At 40.6% G+C, this 18,172-nt stretch overlaps 1 protein-coding gene across 1 annotated transcript in view; it reads right to left on the bottom strand.

Moving 5' to 3' along the window:
* Window positions 1-18,172, bottom strand: part of LOC124612362 (PWWP domain-containing protein 2B-like) — a 210,812-nt gene that overhangs the window by 75,380 nt on the left and 117,260 nt on the right. The window contains exon 3 of the mRNA XM_047140519.1: window positions 16,810-17,867. Within this exon, the coding sequence (XP_046996475.1) occupies window positions 16,810-17,867 (1,058 nt within the window). The remainder of the gene's footprint in view (window positions 1-16,809; window positions 17,868-18,172) is intronic.

Here is an 18,172-nt window from a genome sequence, read left to right as displayed (position 1 = left end):
AAGACAGAGAAAAAGATGTGACAGAGGAAGAGAGTAGTGAAGTACTGACTTTAAGGAATAGTGTAAAAAGAAGGGTATATAGGAGTGACTACACAATTAACCACCTCAAATGAATGGTAAAACATACAAAATAAACCTTACAATCATGAAAAGAGTTAAGGGCCATGTTGTTTGATTCAAAATTTGCAAACAAAATTTCGGGCTATGCAGTTTTGACTGTAGTGTATCTAATGGCTGGTTTGTTGATTTGGGGAGGGGACCAAACAGCGAGGTCATCGATCCCATCGGATTAGGGAAGGATGGTGAAGGATGTTGGCCACGCCCTTTCGAAGGAACCATCCCAGCATTTGCCTTAAGCGATTTAGGAAAATCACAGAAAACCTAAATCAGGATGGAATTCCTCTCGAATGCGAGTCCAGTGTGCTAACCACATTGATGGGACTCCAGCTCAAATGTGGAACAAATGAAGACCAAATTTGTCAAGACTACTTATTTTTGTATCTATGGTGTTCACAAAAGAACTTCGGTGTTTAAAAAAACTCAGAGGTGGAAGAGACGTTCTTGTGGGACAAAAGTCATGTCATATAGAATCCAAAGATTGGAAAATTTTCTGAAACAAGAGATGGAGTTTACACATCAATATGAACATAAAAATGAGGAAACTAAAGAAGAAGGAATAAATCTAACTTTGGAAAGCCAAATTATTAAAGTGCATTCAAGAAAAAGGAGAGAATACTTTGAATAACAAGAAAGAAGGTCCAGTAGAAGCAGAAGAGAAACTAGAAGAAGGTCAAAAAACATATCATAAAGCAAGACATCAAATAAACTTGCCAAAGAGATAGATGATTATGTAATGTTCACATACAAGGAATGTACCAAAGGTGAAAACTAGGAAAATTGGATAAAGGCTACAAATGAAGAGACAGTATCCTTGAAGAAAAATGAAACATAGACTCCACTGAATAAAGAAACTGCTCATGAAACAGAAATAATTATAGGAAAATGGTTTTTGATGGAAAAGGAGTGTGGAAAGTACAAAGCTAAACTAGCAACAAGAAGATGCCAGCAAGATCAGAGAGAATTGTGTTTTTTAAATATTTTTAGTTATGTTATACAAATTAATTCCATAAGATTTTATGATGATGATATTTGATGTCAGAACAGCCTTTATCAATGGTGATCTGAAAGAATGGGTTTACATGGAAGTTCCAGAGGGATACAAAGCAGCTGGGATAATTTCTCTACTCAAAAAGTCACTGTATGGATTGAAACAAGCTCTTTTACAATGTAATAAGAAACTGAATGAATTCCTTAAGAATGAAAAACTCGTCCAACTGAAATCTGACCAATGTGTTTACAAATCAGATACTGGAAATAAAATGTGTCTTGCTCTACATGCTGATGAGTGGATTCTATTTGGAAACCACATCCGCCAAATGAAAAATCTCCTGCAAAAATTGAAGAAAAAATTTTAACGTGACGTGATGAACCAACAGTGTGTCTTGAACTTGAAATGAAAAGAACAAAAGGTGGCGAAAAGGCACAGAATTAAAAAACTACGAACTTTAACTATTACAATTTCAATACATGGAGAAGTTCAAGAAATCATTGTAGCAGAGACAGAGTTTCCACACTGCCAAGCGATAGGCACTTAACTGTATTTAGCATGTAAATCAAGACTGGACTTGGCATTGTCAGAGAACATAGAAAGCAGATCAATGAATGTTCCAGATCACTCAGTCAGCCAAACAATGGGGAGAATTTTAATCTACCTAAATTCAACTACAGGGAGTGGAATATCAGGAAGAACAAGAACTAGTGGCTTACTGTGATGCAGATTTCTCATTCTGTACAATAATTGTAATGCCCCAATCACTTGTTGTTACAAGAAACAGTGTGTGGTTGCATTACCTAATACTGAAGCAGAAAACATAGTTGGAGCTTAATGTTGTGAAAAACTGAAGTTGTGAAGACTTTCATAGAAGAATCACTGCATAAAATCATGAAAACGATACTTGTGAGTATATTCAAGAGTCCAACAGCAATGATAAAATCATGTAAATTGTCAAGAAGCAAGCACACTGATGTGAAGTATCGTATCATCACTGATGAATTGAATCATTGCTGGTTCAACACAAAATACTTTCAAACTCGAGAACACCTTGCTGTTGTTCTAACTAAACCTCTATTTTTAAAAGACTGACCTTCTAAACTATTATCTATTGCATACACACTGTATTTTTCATTACAAACTTTACAAGTGTTTTCATAGCAATTAAAAATTCGTGGTCACCAATTTTCATAGCTATCCGCATCAGGTTAGAGTTCTGTATTGGACTTGTAGAAATTACTTATGCTTTTTAGTCCAATTTAAAAATTGTTATACTACAAACTTATTTTTATTTAAATGATTATTTTCTGCTTTTTAGTCTTGTATGTGTGAAATTTCTAAATGGATTTTAAACATTTCAATGTAATTATATGAGAGATGTGTTAAATTTCAAGTTCATTACAATGTCTTTTCAACTGACCATATCTGAAATAATGTTATACCTATGTACTTTTATTTCATTGTTTCAAACTATTGCGTCCAGACACTGATAAGAATTGGGAATGTCTCAACAGAGCCAGGAGAGACTGGCTGACTGCCCATGGACTGTCAACAGCAGTTAGCCGAGTGTGAACAGGAGGACAGCTGTGAGAGTATAATGGACAATTGAGAAGACACTGCAGAATAACAAAGTTCAAACTAGTAGTCCAAGAACAGAAACCTAAGGCACAGCAAAATCTGAGACCAAACCGATGATGTGTAATGAGAACAATACAAGGGCACAATACACAACTGCACGCAGAGGCGCTGGGCAGCTAGCTTTATGGTGCCGCCGTGAGCAATAATTGGAGAGCACGGTGGGTGTGGTCCTGCAACTCTCCAAAGCCAGCGCCACAGAGGCGATACAAGCACTTGCTGATACAGCAGACCTTCTACCAGACATCACAGAGTTCCACGCATAGCACATGGGATGCAGGGTCCTGCAGGACAGTCAAGACATCAAGTGTTACAAAGCCTTTTAACCCCACCACCACAGCAGCTAGGTGGATCAGACAGACGAGAAAGCGAGTTAATATACGTTGTCATCCAGTTCTGAGCCCTGTTTGAAATTTAATGTCTCCATCTCATCATGAAGTTAGTTTAAAATTTATTGCAAAATTTGTATCAAACAAACAGATAGACATGAATGCAACCTAAAAAAAAAACATGTTAAAAATGAAGCTTGTTGTTCTTTGTGGCTACAGGCTTCAATGTATTCTTTAAGAAAAGAAGTCTCAAGCAATGAGAAACAATACCCAGATTTTACAATGAGATATCCTGACAATGACAATTTATCACCGTCACTTTTGGATGGCCCACAATAATAATTAAAATATCAAATGTCACAACAGAGGAATCACAACACATGACTTCAGAAATAATTTTTTGAAATAAAAAGAAAACTTGGACTATGCCAGTAATGAAGCAAGAAGTTAATTATCCTTTCCTTTTCACTGTTAACCATAATCAGTCCACAGACACAGCCTCAAACATAAAAGACAAACTAACCAAATAGCAGTTAGTCACAAACTGATCATGTTAAGAATGGTAGGCTGTTGGAAAGCTGATCTTGCAAGTGTGAGCAATTTCTATACTTCCTTTACTACCAGTTTAATCAATAACACTTATGTATTACTCAGCTACTTTGAAAAGGCCATGACTTCCAAAAATCATGCCCTGAAATGAGATCAATTCTGCCCGAAGTTTCGCCCATCACACAGAACAGTTTTTCGTTGCCCTCCCAGTCTCCGCTATATGTTTGTCAGACCCTATGCTCCTCCACCCATCTCCCATCCCTATGGCTCCTACCCCTGGGACCATCCACACTGCATGACTTTGCCTATGCACCCTCCTACCACCACCTATTCCAGGCCTGTAACTTGCAAAACATATACTACCAAAGTGAAAGCCATCGTGAAACGATACGTGAAATGACATGTCAGATAGCAGGTGTTATGTAAACATTGTTCAGCCTTTTACATCAGCTTGACTACCACCAAACTGTCAGTTAGAATGAATGGGTATAGAGACTGAGTGTATACCAGCAACTCACAATATCCTGTAGCAAAGCATGCTCTGCAGCATGACAGTTGTGACCTCTGTGCCTGTTTCACAACACACGCCATCTGGATTTCACTCCATTTTAGTTTTTCACATTTTTCATTTTCTGACCTATCTAATTTTCGCCATCTGTTCACTGTATAGTTTATCATAATCTAAACTTTTTTTTTTTTTTTTTTTTTTGCTTGTTTGTCAGTTTGTTAAACTTGCATTTTTTTTCCAAATGTTATATCTTAGTTTTCCTTTGAAACTGTTCTCTGTGCTAAAAGGCTCCTTACACCAAACTTTTTATAACACACCCCAAACTTCATTAGTAGGGTTTTTATGCTCCTCTCCGTTAATATTTAGTTTTAGTGTTAAGTTTCTCAGTATGTATTGTAATTATACACTACTGTGACCCATTTGACTACCATTAATTTCTGTTACATATATAATGCACTTAGCTTTTCACTCTTATTAACTTGTGCACGATGTTTTAGCAGTAATCTCTGTCTTTCATATTACCCTGTATTCTGCCTTTAAGCTCTCAAATCTTGTCACAGTGCATTCCCCGCCAATCAGTCTTTCCTTCTCATCCTGCCCAGTAGGTGTCCCATGACCTGGGATTCTGGGAAATTTTTCCAAACTCTACACCTTTTCCTAAACCTCTCCAGTCCTTTTCCTTCATCCTTCTTCCTTGCCCTTCAACCCTTCTGCCGGAAGGAAGAGCCACTGGCCCTGAAAGCTTGTACACATAAAATATATTTTTTATGTGTGTTGTTCTGCCACCATTTGTTAAGTAGATTTTTTTATCCATCCAATTACATTACACTTATCATTATTGATAGCAATAATCAACTAATGTGGGGCAGCAGGAAAACTGCAAAAATAAATCTAAAGTTGTAGGAGAATGACGAATTGCATTCTTCCAAGGTTGTCAGGCCTTATGTAATGGCTAGTGACCACTGAAGTTCACATGGCTGCATCTACGAGGGCAGTTCAATAAGTAATGCAACACATTTTTTTTCTCGGCCAATTTTGGTTGAAAAAACCGGAAATTTCTTGTGGAATATTTTCAAACATTCCCACTTCGTCTCGTATAGTTTCATTGACTTCCGACAAGTGGCAGCGCTGTACGGAGCTGTTAAAATGGCGTCTGTAACGGATGTGCGTTGCAAGCAACGGGCAGTGATCGAGCTTCTTTTGGCGGAAAACCAGGGCATCTCAGATATTCATAGGCGCTTGCAGAATGTCTACGGTGGTCTGGCAGTGGACAAAAGCACGGTGAGTCGTTGGGCAAAGCGTGTGTCATCATCGCCGCAAGGTCAAGCAAGACTGTCTGATCTCCCGCGTGCGGGCCGGCCGTGCACAGCTGTGACTCCTGCAATGGCGGAGCGTGCGAACACACTCGTTCAAGATGATGGACAGATCACCATCAAACAACTCAGTGCTCAACTTGACATCTCTGTTGGCAGTGCTGTCACAATTGTTCACCAGTTGGGATATTCAAAGGTTTGTTCCCGCTGGGTCCCTCGTTGTCTAACCGAACACCATAAAGAGCAAAGGAGAACCATCTGTGCGGAATTGCTTGCTCGTCATGTGGCTGAGGGTGACAATTTCTTGTCAAAGATTGTTACAGGCGATGAAACATGGGTTCATCACTTCGAACCTGAAACAAAACGGCAATCAATGGAGTGGCGCCACATCCACTCCCCTACCAAGAAAAAGTTTAAAGCCATACCCTCAGCCGGTAAAGTCATGGTTACAGTCTTCTGGGACGCTGAAGGGGTTATTCTGTTCGATGTCCTTCCCCATGGTCAAACGATCAACTCTGAAGTGTATTGTGCTGCTCTTCAGAAATTGAAGAAACGACTTCAGCGTGTTCGTAGGCACAAAAATCTGAACGAACTTCTCCTTCTTCATGACAACGCAAGACCTCACACAAGTCTTCGCACCCGAGAGGAGCTCACAAAACTTCAGTGGACTGTTCTTCCCCATGCACCCTACAGCCCCGATCTCGCACCGTCGGATTTCCATATGTTTGGCCCAATGAAGGACGCAATCCGTGGGAGGCACTACGCGGATGATGAAGAAGTTATTGATGCAGTACGACGTTGGCTCCGACATCGACCAGTGGAATGGTACCGTGCAGGCATACAGGCCCTCATTTCAAGGTGGCGTAAGGCCGTAGCATTGAATGGAGATTACGTTGAAAAATAGTGTTGTATAGCTAAAAGATTGGGGAATAACCTGGTGCATTTCAATGCTGAATAAAACAACCCCTGTTTCAGAAAAAAAATGTGTTGCATTACTTATTGAACTGCCCTCGTAGCACCAGACTAAACACCTATCACCCATTAGGGGGTGGGGGGGAAAGTAACACAATTAAAAATAAAATATGTTTAATATGAGAGTGGGTAGAATATAATTCTGTTCTTCAAAACAGCGCTGTCTTCCACGACAGCTCGCCACCAAAATGTCTACATGTAAACTGCTTACATCATGTTGCCAAGTAATTTTCAATTAACATGATATGTATAACCCACGAAACATCACTCAAGGAAGCTAAATAATGTATAATATTAAGTGTAACATAAGGGCGGCATATTAATCGATACATTAAAAACAGAGCCAGATCCTGAAACCAACATTTCTAAAACACACCTTGAATCAAAACATAAAAGATTACATCAGAAAACAAGTGTTTCATTAATCAAAACTAGGTGTTTTTTCTTTGCACGGTAAATTCCAATTTCTTCAAAATAATGCATATAATCTTCTTTATACACTTGTGAATAATTCATTTGTTATTAACAGGGCTTGCTCTACAGTGATTTTTAAATGAGCACCAAATGTACATATCATGTCTCCTGTTCCTTGTGCACTTTTTATTCCTGGTAGTGAAACATCTTCGGAATTGTTCACTGTATAGTTTATCATAATCTAAACTTTTTTTTTTTTTTTTTTTTTTTGCTTGTTTGTCAGTTTGTTAAACTTGCATTTTTTTTCCAAATGTTATATCTTAGTTTTCCTTTGAAACTGTTCTCTGTGCTAAAAGGCTCCTTACACCAAACTTTTTATAACACACCCCAAACTTCATTAGTAGGGTTTTTATGCTCCTCTCCGTTAATATTTAGTTTTAGTGTTAAGTTTCTCAGTATGTATTGTAATTATACACTACTGTGACCCATTTGACTACCATTAATTTCCACCTTCTCTCAGCTTCACTTATCAGCAGCTTGAGCATTCTGTAAATCCTGCTAGGGAAGGAAGGTATACATACTGAGACTCACCATTAAGCATTGAGCATGCAGTTATTGCTTGTTGAATATGCCAAATCAAAGAGTGCCTTTGTTCTGCCATATGTCTAGACAAAAACGTATTCCATCTTCTTTGTGCTTCATTGTGAAATTAACTTCCAAGTGTGCGTTACTTAATGTTTCTGCAAACTTGATAATTTCTCCATAAGAACCTTTATGTAACAAAATAAAGTTTTTGACATATCTCTGGAAACAGATGATCTTTCCTGAGCCTTCAATATTTTTTAAGAAATTTATGTTACATGTCATTAATGAAAATATCTGCAGTCATTTCTGCTAGACCACACAGACTGTTGCAAGCCTATCTTTCTGCTGGTACGTTCTGCTGTTAAATACAGACATAATACTTCAGTACCAGCTCAAATAGAGCTATATGCTCTAAGATATATTTTTCTTTATTTAATTTATTATGGTGCAGAAAGTTCTTCACATTTCTTTATTGTCTGCATGATGTACTACAATTCAATCTGTATATTTCAACTCTTCTTTTTTATTCACTGAAGAAAATATTTCTTACTTCACAGTGGTGCCTCTACAATACCTATTATTATTATTATTATTCTTATTATTATTATTATTATTATTGGAAGAGATCTGATCACACAGTGACAGTGTTAATAAAACTGCTACTGAATCTGATTATAAGTGAATATACACTCCTGGAAATGGAAAAAAGAACACATTGACACCGGTGTGTCAGACCCACCATACTTGCTCCAGACACTGCGAGAGGGCTGTACAAGCAATGATCACACGCACGGCACAGCGGACACACCAGGAACCGCGGTGTTGGCCGTCGAATGGCGCTAGCTGCGCAGCATTTGTGCACCGCCGCCGTCAGTGTCAGCCAGTTTGCCGTGGCATACGGAGCTCCATCGCAGTCTTTAACACTGGTAGCATGCCGCGACAGCGTGGACGTGAACCGTATGTGCAGTTGACGGACTTTGAGCGAGGGCGTATAGTGGGCATGCGGGAGGCCGGGTGGATGTACCGCCGAATTGCTCAACACGTGGGGCGTGAGGTCTCCACAGTACATCGATGTTGTCGCCAGTGGTCAGCGGAAGGTGCACGTGCCCGTCGACCTGGGACCGGACCGCAGCGACGCACGGATACACGCCAAGACTGTAGGATCCTACGCAGTGCCGTAGGGGACCGCACCGCCACTTCCCAGCAAATTAGGGACACTGTTGCTCCTGGGGTATCGGCGAGGACCATTCGCAACCGTCTCCATGAAGCTGGGCTACGGTCCCACACACCGTTAGGCCGTCTTCCGCTCACGCCCCAACATCGTGCAGCCCGCCTCCAGTGGTGTCGCGACAGGCGTGAATGGAGGGACGAATGGAGACCGTGTCTTCTTCAGCGATGAGAGTCGCTTCTGCCTTGGTGCCAATGATGGTCGTATGCGTGTTTGGCGCCGTGCGGGTGAGCGCCACAATCAGGACTGCATACGACCGAGGCACACAGGGCCAACACCCGGCATCATGGTGTGGGGAGCGATCTCCTACACTGGCCGTACACCACTGGTGATCGTCGAGGGGACACTGAATAGTGCACGGTACATCCAAACCGTCATCGAACCCATCGTTCTACCATTCCTAGACCGGCAAGGGAACTTGCTGTTCCAACAGGACAATGCACGTCCGCATGTATCCCGTGCCACCCAACGTGCTCTAGAAGGTTTAAGTCAACTACCCTGGCCAGCAAGATCTCCGGATCTGTCCCCCATTGAGCATGTTTGGGACTGGATGAAGCGTCGTCTCACGCGGTCTGCACGTCCAGCACGAACGCTGGTCCAACTGAGGCGCCAGGTGGAAATGGCATGGCAAGCCGTTCCACAGGACTACATCCAGCATCTCTACGATCGTCTCCATGGGAGAATAGCAGCCTGCATTGCTGCGAAAGGTGGATATACACTGTACTAGTGCCGACATTGTGCATGCTCTGTTGCCTGTGTCTATGTGCCTGTGGTTCTGTCAGTGTGATCATGTGATGTATCTGACCCCAGGAATGTGTCAATAAAGTTTCCCCTTCCTGGGACAATGAATTCACGGTGTTCTTATTTCAATTTCCAGGAGTGTATTTTATAAATGACAAGTACTGAAGCTCTGGCCATTCAATGGCATATATCAATAACATTGAGGCTGGCAAGGTATCAGAAAAAAAGCAATTTTTACACAAAGAGCAGTATATACACTCCTGGAAATTGAAATAAGAACACCGTGAATTCATTGTCGCAGGAAGGGGAAACTTTATTGACACATTCCTGGGGTCAGATACATCACATGATCACACTGACAGAACCACATGCACATAGACACAGGCAACAGAGCATGCACAATGTCGGCACTAGTACAGTGTATATCCACCTTTCGCAGCAATGCAGGCTGCTATTCTCCCATGGAGACGATCGTAGAGATGCTGGATGTAGTCCTGTGGAACGGCTTGCCATGCCATTTCCACCTGGCGCCTCAGTTGGACCAGCGTTCGTGCTGGACGTGCAGACCGCGTGAGACGACGCTTCATCCAGTCCCAAACATGCTCAGTGGGGGACAGATCCGGAGATCTTGCTGGTCAGGGTAGTTGACTTACACCTTCTAGAGAACGTTGGGTGGCACGGATACATGCGGACGTGCATTGTCCTGTTGGAACAGCAAGTTCCCTTGCCGGTCTAGGAATGGTAGAATGATGGGTTCGATGACGGTTTGGATGTACCGTGCACTATTCAGTGTCCCCTCGACGATCACCAGTGGTGTACGGCTAGTGTAGGAGATCGCTCCCCACACCATGATGCCGGGTGTTGGCCCTGTGTGCCTCGGTCGTATGCAGTCCTGATTGTGGCGCTCACCTGCACGGCGCCAAACACGCATACGACCATCATTGGCACCAAGGCAGAAGCGACTCTCATCGCTGAAGACGACACGTCTCCATTCGTCCCTCCATTCACGCCTGTCGCGACACCACTGGAGGCGGGCTGCACGATGTTGGGGCGTGAGCGGAAGGCGGCCTAACGGTGTGCGGGGCCGTAGCCCAGCTTCATGGAGACGGTTGCGAATGGTCCTCGCCGATACCCCAGGAGCAACAGTGTCCCTAATTTGCTGGGAAGTGGCGGTGCGGTCCCCTACGGCACTGCGTAGGATCCTACGGTCTTGGCGTGCATCCGTGCGTCGCTGCGGTCCGGTCCCAGGTCGACGGGCTCGTGCACCTTCCGCCGACCACTGGCGACAACATCGATGTACTGTGGAGACCTCACGCCCCACGTGTTGAGCAATTCGGCGGTACATCCACCCGGCCTCCCGCATGCCCACTATACGCCCTCGCTCAAAGTCCGTCAACTGCACATACGGTTCACGTCCACGCTGTCGCGGCATGCTACCAGTGTTAAAGACTGCGATGGAGCTCCGTATGCCACGGCAAACTGGCTGACACTGACGGCGGCGGTGCACAAATGCTGCGCAGCTAGCGCCATTCGACGGCCAACACCGCGGTTCCTGGTGTGTCCGCTGTGCCGTGCGTGTGATCATTGCTTGTACAGCCCTCTCGCAGTGTCCGGAGCAAGTATGGTGGGTCTGGCACACCTGTGTCAATGTGTTCTTTTTTCCATTTCCAGGAGTGTAAAAGATAACACTAATCACAGAGCTCAAGGATAGGGAATAAAGCACTAATAAATAAAACCCGAAGCTGAATTTTTTATGCTCTCTTAGTTTTCTTCTAATTTCTAACTAAGGAGTGACACTTATCAATATTATAGCACTGTAAATTTAAAGGAAAATACATTATAGGTGTGTGTGTGAAATTCTTGATGAACTTGACACAGGGTGTCACAATATGCAGTACACTACAATACTATGCTTGAGTGGATAGTAATAAATCTTTTCCACAAACTATTCAATTTAGAACATACTCCAGCAAAATATAAAAATATAGAAAGGAAATGTCATTCTGGGTAATTTTTAATTTAAAAAGCTTTCTGTAGTATTCCTTGGCATCTATGTCGTGGTGTGACACCAATAGGAGCAAACTGTAATCAATATGATAAAACATAAATAACATATTCTGAATGAAATAAAGTGCACAGCAAGAGAAGTGATACTATCATAGCTTAATTTAATGTATAGAATATTTCACACTACTGATGAGGGAAACTGTGTTTCTATCTGAAGAGCACGAACTGCTTTCGCATAAAACTAACCCCATTGTAAGATTATCCTTCTGTCCAAACTGAAGAGATATACAAAACATATATGTACTGAGGGGTACAAGATGATAGAAAAAAAGCCTAATAAAGTTGCTGCACAAAAAAGTTCTAAGAACTTTCCTTTTTTGTACCCTTTAATGAACTCTTTTAATGTCATAAATACTATTAGGTGTTAACGTCAGGTACTTCAATGTTCTCAAATTAAGTATCAATATACAATACTGTGGAGAAAATTACTAAGGCAACAGTGAAGAATCCTCCAACTTCTACAGATGATATACATACTAGACAAGTTATAGATGAAATAAACCCATATAAAAATACTGGAGAATGAAATCATTGCACAGAAGTCAATATCTTGTTCCTTAACAACTTAACCCCCCCATAAAAATGAATTAAGTTACTTCTTCACAGCATACATCAAAGTTGTTTTGTCTGCTGTCTTCTTCTTCTTCTTCTCCTCATCTTCGTCTTCCTGGAACATTTCTTATTATGCAGGTCATTCACAGAGCCTCTTACAAGCTTCTCTTTTCTTCAACAGTCATATCATTTAGCATCTCCTACCACTGCAATCCTCTTCAGTTTACATCATCCTTCACCTGGTCTCTCCATCTCGTTTGTGGTCTTCCCATTGGTCTTTGTCCAGATTCTGTCCATCCTAGGGCTCTTCTTAGAGGTCTTTCTTGTCCCATTCTTTTAATGTGGCCAAACCATTTAAGTCTGTTACTTTCTGTAGTGTCTTTTAGGGGCTTGGTCTCCAGGGTGTCTGGTATTGTTTCATTTCTTATACAGCCCCCTCTCATCTTACCCAGGATCCCTCATAGAAAGTGCATCTCTGTTTCTTGTATTCTGCTCATATCTTTCTTTGTCCAAGTACAACTTCCTGATCCAAAGGTCAATAATGGCAGGTAATATAACTTGTACATTACGATCACTGCTCTGGGAGGTATTTTCCAATTCCTAATTATGTCCGAAACATAACAATAAAATTTCAAACAATTTTTTATTCTCACCAAAATTTCATCCTTGCTTCCTTTCTTGATTAATTTACTTCCTAGATACTCGAAAGCATCTAGTTCTTCAATAATATTTTCACTGTTAGTTACATCCTTCACCACGTGTTCATTTTTCCTGCCGATTTTTGTTACCTCACTTTTTGTCAAGCTTATTTCCGTGGTTGCTCCTTCAATTACTCTCTGCCACATATTTAGTTCTTCTTCCAATTTCCGCTCACATTCTTCTCAAATCATCACATCATCCACATATGCTAAGATCTTCATATCATCTGCTGTTAACCCTTGGCAAATTTTCCTTCTAATGTTGTACGTGATAATATTAAAAACTGCTAGTGACAGCACACTTCCTTGCTGAAACCCTCTGTCCATTATAAACCATTACAATTCTTAGTCGTCTATTATAACACAATTCAGGTATATTTTGTATGTTTTTGCTTCTCACACCCAAACCCTAGACCTCAGACACTGAGATAGCTACCAAACACTGTATGTCAATACATTATCAAGAAAATCTCCGATTTAGTTCATACTATGTGCTGCCATCGGGCAGAATGGGTGTGAACATTGATTAAAAGTAACACCAGAACTATGGAGCACAGGAAAAGCATAACTGTAAGTAACAAATATGTATAGCATGTGTGATTGTTTATGTTTATTCTGTGTAACTACATATGCACTAGTTGCTTCATCATGTGTGGTGCCTGTCTGTTGGATTTTTGCAACACCTACCTACACAGACGTACTCTATAGATTTGCTGCTTTCAACCAACGAAGCAAAAGCAGACTGCCAAAAAAACATTGCTACAAACTCCACAGAGTCCTTTTACAAGTCAGAAAAATGTTCTCCCATATAACAGTTTCACACGTAAACAATTAAAAGAAATTGTCATCAGTGGGATTTGAATAATGGGACCTTTGGCACGACAACCTCACACTCTACCAACACACCCACACGAGATCTACAGAACTATCACTCACAGATACGCCCTTCCTGTGCTCTGTAGTTCTGGTGTTATTTTTAATTACCATTTATACATGTCCTACTGGACAAAACATAGCACGAACTAAATCGGTGTTTTGGTTGATACTCTATCTATATACAAAATATGTCTGCTTGTATATGTGTGGATGGATATGTGTGTGTGTGAGCAAGTGTATACCCGTCCTTTTTCCCCCTAAGGTAAGTCTTTCCGCTCCCGGGATTGGAATGACTCCTTACCCTCTCCCTTAAAACCCACTTCCTTTCGTCTTTCCCTCTCCTTCCCTCTTTCCTGATGAGGCAACAGTTTGTTGCGAAAGCTTGAATTTTTTGTGTATGTTTGTGGTTGTTTGTGTGTCTGTCGACCTGCCAGCACTTTCATTTGTTCATGCAGTGCCACAGTAGTGCTATTCCTCTAACTTTCACAGAGCATCTTGCTACCCTTCTTAAAGATAGGTACAGTAACTGTCTTTGTCCAATGACAAGAGGCTTTCCATATGTCCATCCTGTCCTCATTATCCTATGGAGCCACTGAATTCCGATAGGTCTTGCAGCTTTGATTATTTTCACTGTGACATTTCTAATGTGACTTTCTTTACATTCAACAACTGCAGATCTTCTCTTTCTCTTTTTTCCGTAATAGTGACATTTCTTTCATCTCCCTCTATCCATCATGTGTATTTGTTCCATTCTGCCCTTCATATAATTTTGGAAGTATTCTTTCCATACCTTCAAAACTATTTCTTCCTCCCACACAGGTTTTCATTCTTTGTTGATGACTTTTGAAGTATTTACTTTTTGCTTCCTTCTGTTGTCTAATATGCAGTACAATTCCTTCTTGTCATCCTTAAAATTATCTTCTTTTTTTGTGATTTATTTTCCATGCCTAATAATCAGAATGCACACTTACCAATTAAAAAAGGTGATGTCAATTTCAAATCTCACCAAGAACAAACTTTGTACAATGCAAAACGAGTACATGACTTTAGTGAGCTCTAGTGACGCAGGTGACACAACTTGGCATGTGCACGTCCATTGCAAGCATGTGCAACATCATCTTAGAGATAGATATTGTAACCATACAGTGAAGAATACTGTCCTGGATAATTTGTTAACTGTATGGCAATGACACTTAACACGCATGTTGCAGTTCATATACTGTAGCACTTGGTAACACACGTTGTATAGTCTATGTTTTTACAGAGAGAGAGCTTCACTTACTCTACAAGTTAAGGTAAGTGAAGACTTTTGCACAAGACAGTTAGGTTTTAGAGACAGTGATGAAGTGCACATGGGACTAGAAGGAAATTACTGGAATAAACATCATTGCATACAGACTAGTAAAATGTGTGGGACTGGCGCTTATCTGAAAAATAATTACAGGTATCTTTCAAATACCCATGACATTATATAGAAATATAGTGTTGCTTAAATTATTTCTGTGTTTTGTACCTCCATTTTGCAAATAACACTCATAAACATAGCCGTTCCTCCGGGTCATCATGTCATCAGCTTGGCGTGGAATTTTTAAGGAACTACAGTTTCCAGTGTAATTTTTTTATGGGCTCCATACAAAAATAAATAAATAAAAATACATGAGGAAAGACTTGATTAAAACTGTATTGTAACCTTGTTTATTACTTACATTCACTGAGTGTATCACTGGCGTTGGCTGTTTCTAAAAACCTAACCAAGAACATTTATATATAAGGTTTCTTTCAGTGTGTCACCAGATACATGAAAACAAAATAAATACAGGGTGACCTATTCTCCCAGCCAGCAAAGAATAAAAAAAGGTAATCAGTTTGACTGACTTTTTTATTAAAATTTCCAAAATTAATTATATACACCTTACATTGAGACATTTGTGACACACTCGTGGTTCATAAAACAATTCAGTCAAATATTATGTATGGTCTATACCTATCAAAGGTATTGGGACAGCTTAATAAGTTCTTGCCATTATTCTTTAAACCATAAAGATAGTACAAATTTTTTAAAATCAATGGAGGATCACGGATATACCAACATAAGTTGGCTGTGAATTCTACATATACTGCTGTTAAGCAATTAACTGCATATAAGTATTTGGACATTTTTAAAATAAGTATGAATTAAATATCATGAAATTGCAACTTAAATGCATTTCCACTAAATACAGTGTGGAGCTGAGAGCAGCTTTCGTTCCATGCAATTATACAGTTCTCATTTAATGTTCAACTAAATTATTTACATCTGCACTTGAAGTGAACTTTCTTTTAACACTGTTAAATTTCAATTACTGCCAACTTTTTGATGCGGTAACTATTTGTAGAAGTTCTGAAGAAAATTTGCACAATTCATTATTAAAGTATTTTATTATGGAAAAATCACCCTGTATAGATGTGTTTCTGGTGACACACTGCATGTTTTCTAGTCTTGCCAGTGATGCCACCCACAAGCACAGCCATTTTATGTCGCAATCAAATAAAAAAAAATGCAAAACAAAAATACAACTGGGCAATAGGTATATAAGGATATTTACTCCACACAAAACTATAAAAAATCTGTTTGTAGTAATTAAGAAAACAGATGAAGTTCCGTACATATTTTCAACCAAGAGAAAAAGCAGTAGAATACAAATGAACGCAAATCACATATAAATCACTCCTTTTACCTTCGTAAAACACTAATATTTTATAGGAGACGCCAGCTAATTAAAATTGGGATTTAAAAACAGTATCCAAAAGAAGGCTTGCAAATGATATGGGCTGACAAACAGTACTAGAAGTACAACAAATGAGTAGTAACATTAAGTTAGGAGGGCTGATAGCTATAGAGGATAGTCCACCAGAAGCAAAATGTGAAACAATGATATAATTAAAAATGTGAAACAATGATATAATTAATACTAAACAACATGCCATTGCTGCAACCAGAGGACAGTGTTTTGATAAGAGATGCTGCAAACATAAGCTCATTATTGTTTAAGAAAATGAAAGGAATGTGTTACTGAAGTGTTGTATCATTCTTCAAAAATCTGTTATCAGTGGAGCATGTGTGCAGGCAACTGCAAGTATAAATAAAGAGAACTAGACTATTAAGGAACTACTCCACCACCTTGAAGCAGTTAGCACAACCCATTTTCCTTAATATCTCTTAACATATTGTATTCCACTGAGATACATAACCTGTCATCATCACCCGGCATTCCTCCTACATTGTCTGCTGCAGTTTCATCCTTGTTGTGCCTGTTACGATCTTCTTTGTGCTTTTTCTTGTGTTTCACCTTATGTTTATGCTTGCGACGATACAGAGTAACCGTGGCGTCACAAGCTGTTTGTGGAGAGTGGTTTTCTGGACCAGGAGTACAAATAGGTGGCTGTGGCAGAACTTTGCGTCGTGCCTCACGTTTTGCCTTGCGAAGTGCTCGTCTTGCTGCCTTGGTACCTAAAGCTTGACCTGTCGATACAATACTTCCGACAAATCTACTACATTCCCCACTATCACTATCACAAACACCAGCGGATTCTTGTTTTGCTACCAAATCTGTCTCGGTCTCACTTTCACTAGGAGCTGTATAACCTTGCACTTTGGCTGGAATTTTCAACACAGTACCCTCACCACTGGAACCACCAAATGAAATTTTTATTACTGGCGTAGTACGCGTACTGTTACTAACAACTGCATTAGTATTCACAGTTACTGCTGCAGATGCTGCAACGGCAGCAACCGCAGCAGCTGCTGCCACTCTTTTTTCAGCGTCAGTGCGTGCTCGCTTCAGACGATCCTCAAATACACTCTCATCCCACAAGTCTTCCATCGAACCGACACTGCGCTTCTTGCGAAGTACCATACGAGCATCAGTATCGTCTGTTTCTGAGTCGTCACTGTTGGAATCTGTTGCATCACCGTCACTCGGATGTGCACTGGAAAGTGCACTGGCTGAAGACAGTGGCGGTGGTGGCGGTGGCGGCGGTGGCAATGGTGGTGGAGGTGGTGGCAGCGGCAGCGATGGCGGTGGCAGTGGTGGAATTGTTGCTGATGATTCACGGTCCATAAGGGAGAGGCAGTACATGGCCCCACCACCATCACTTGATGCCTCAGTGTTACCTTTATCATTCCCCGATGGTGGTCTACTGCTCACCCAATAGCCACCCAGCTTGATTTTGTTGTTGCCTTCACCCAGTCGTGCCACCAGTGGAGGAAACTGTTGTTTTGGAGACTCGGATGGAGCTGAAGTCATCACCTGCCATCGGAATTGGCAAAATCCAAAATTTATTTTTGTACTACTTTGGCAACAATAAGCATTGATATAACCACATCAATCTTGGAGGATAGAAATATTATAATAGTAATGTTCTCTGTAAACTGTTGTAAGTTTCAAGAGAGCATCACTCGTTACAACACTGAATGATTCATGTCAAAGCAACACACAGTGTAATGTTCACTAAAACAATATACCGATTAGATAACATAACGAAAAATAAATAACGGCAATAAAAAAGTAATATTAATGTATGCATGCAGATGGAAACGACAACCAAAAATTTG

The sequence above is a fragment of the Schistocerca americana genome, chromosome 4 (assembly GCF_021461395.2).
Source record: "Schistocerca americana isolate TAMUIC-IGC-003095 chromosome 4, iqSchAmer2.1, whole genome shotgun sequence".
In the NCBI taxonomy this organism is placed as follows: domain Eukaryota; kingdom Metazoa; phylum Arthropoda; class Insecta; order Orthoptera; family Acrididae; genus Schistocerca; species Schistocerca americana.
This window is presented reverse-complemented; position numbering and strand designations above follow the sequence as displayed.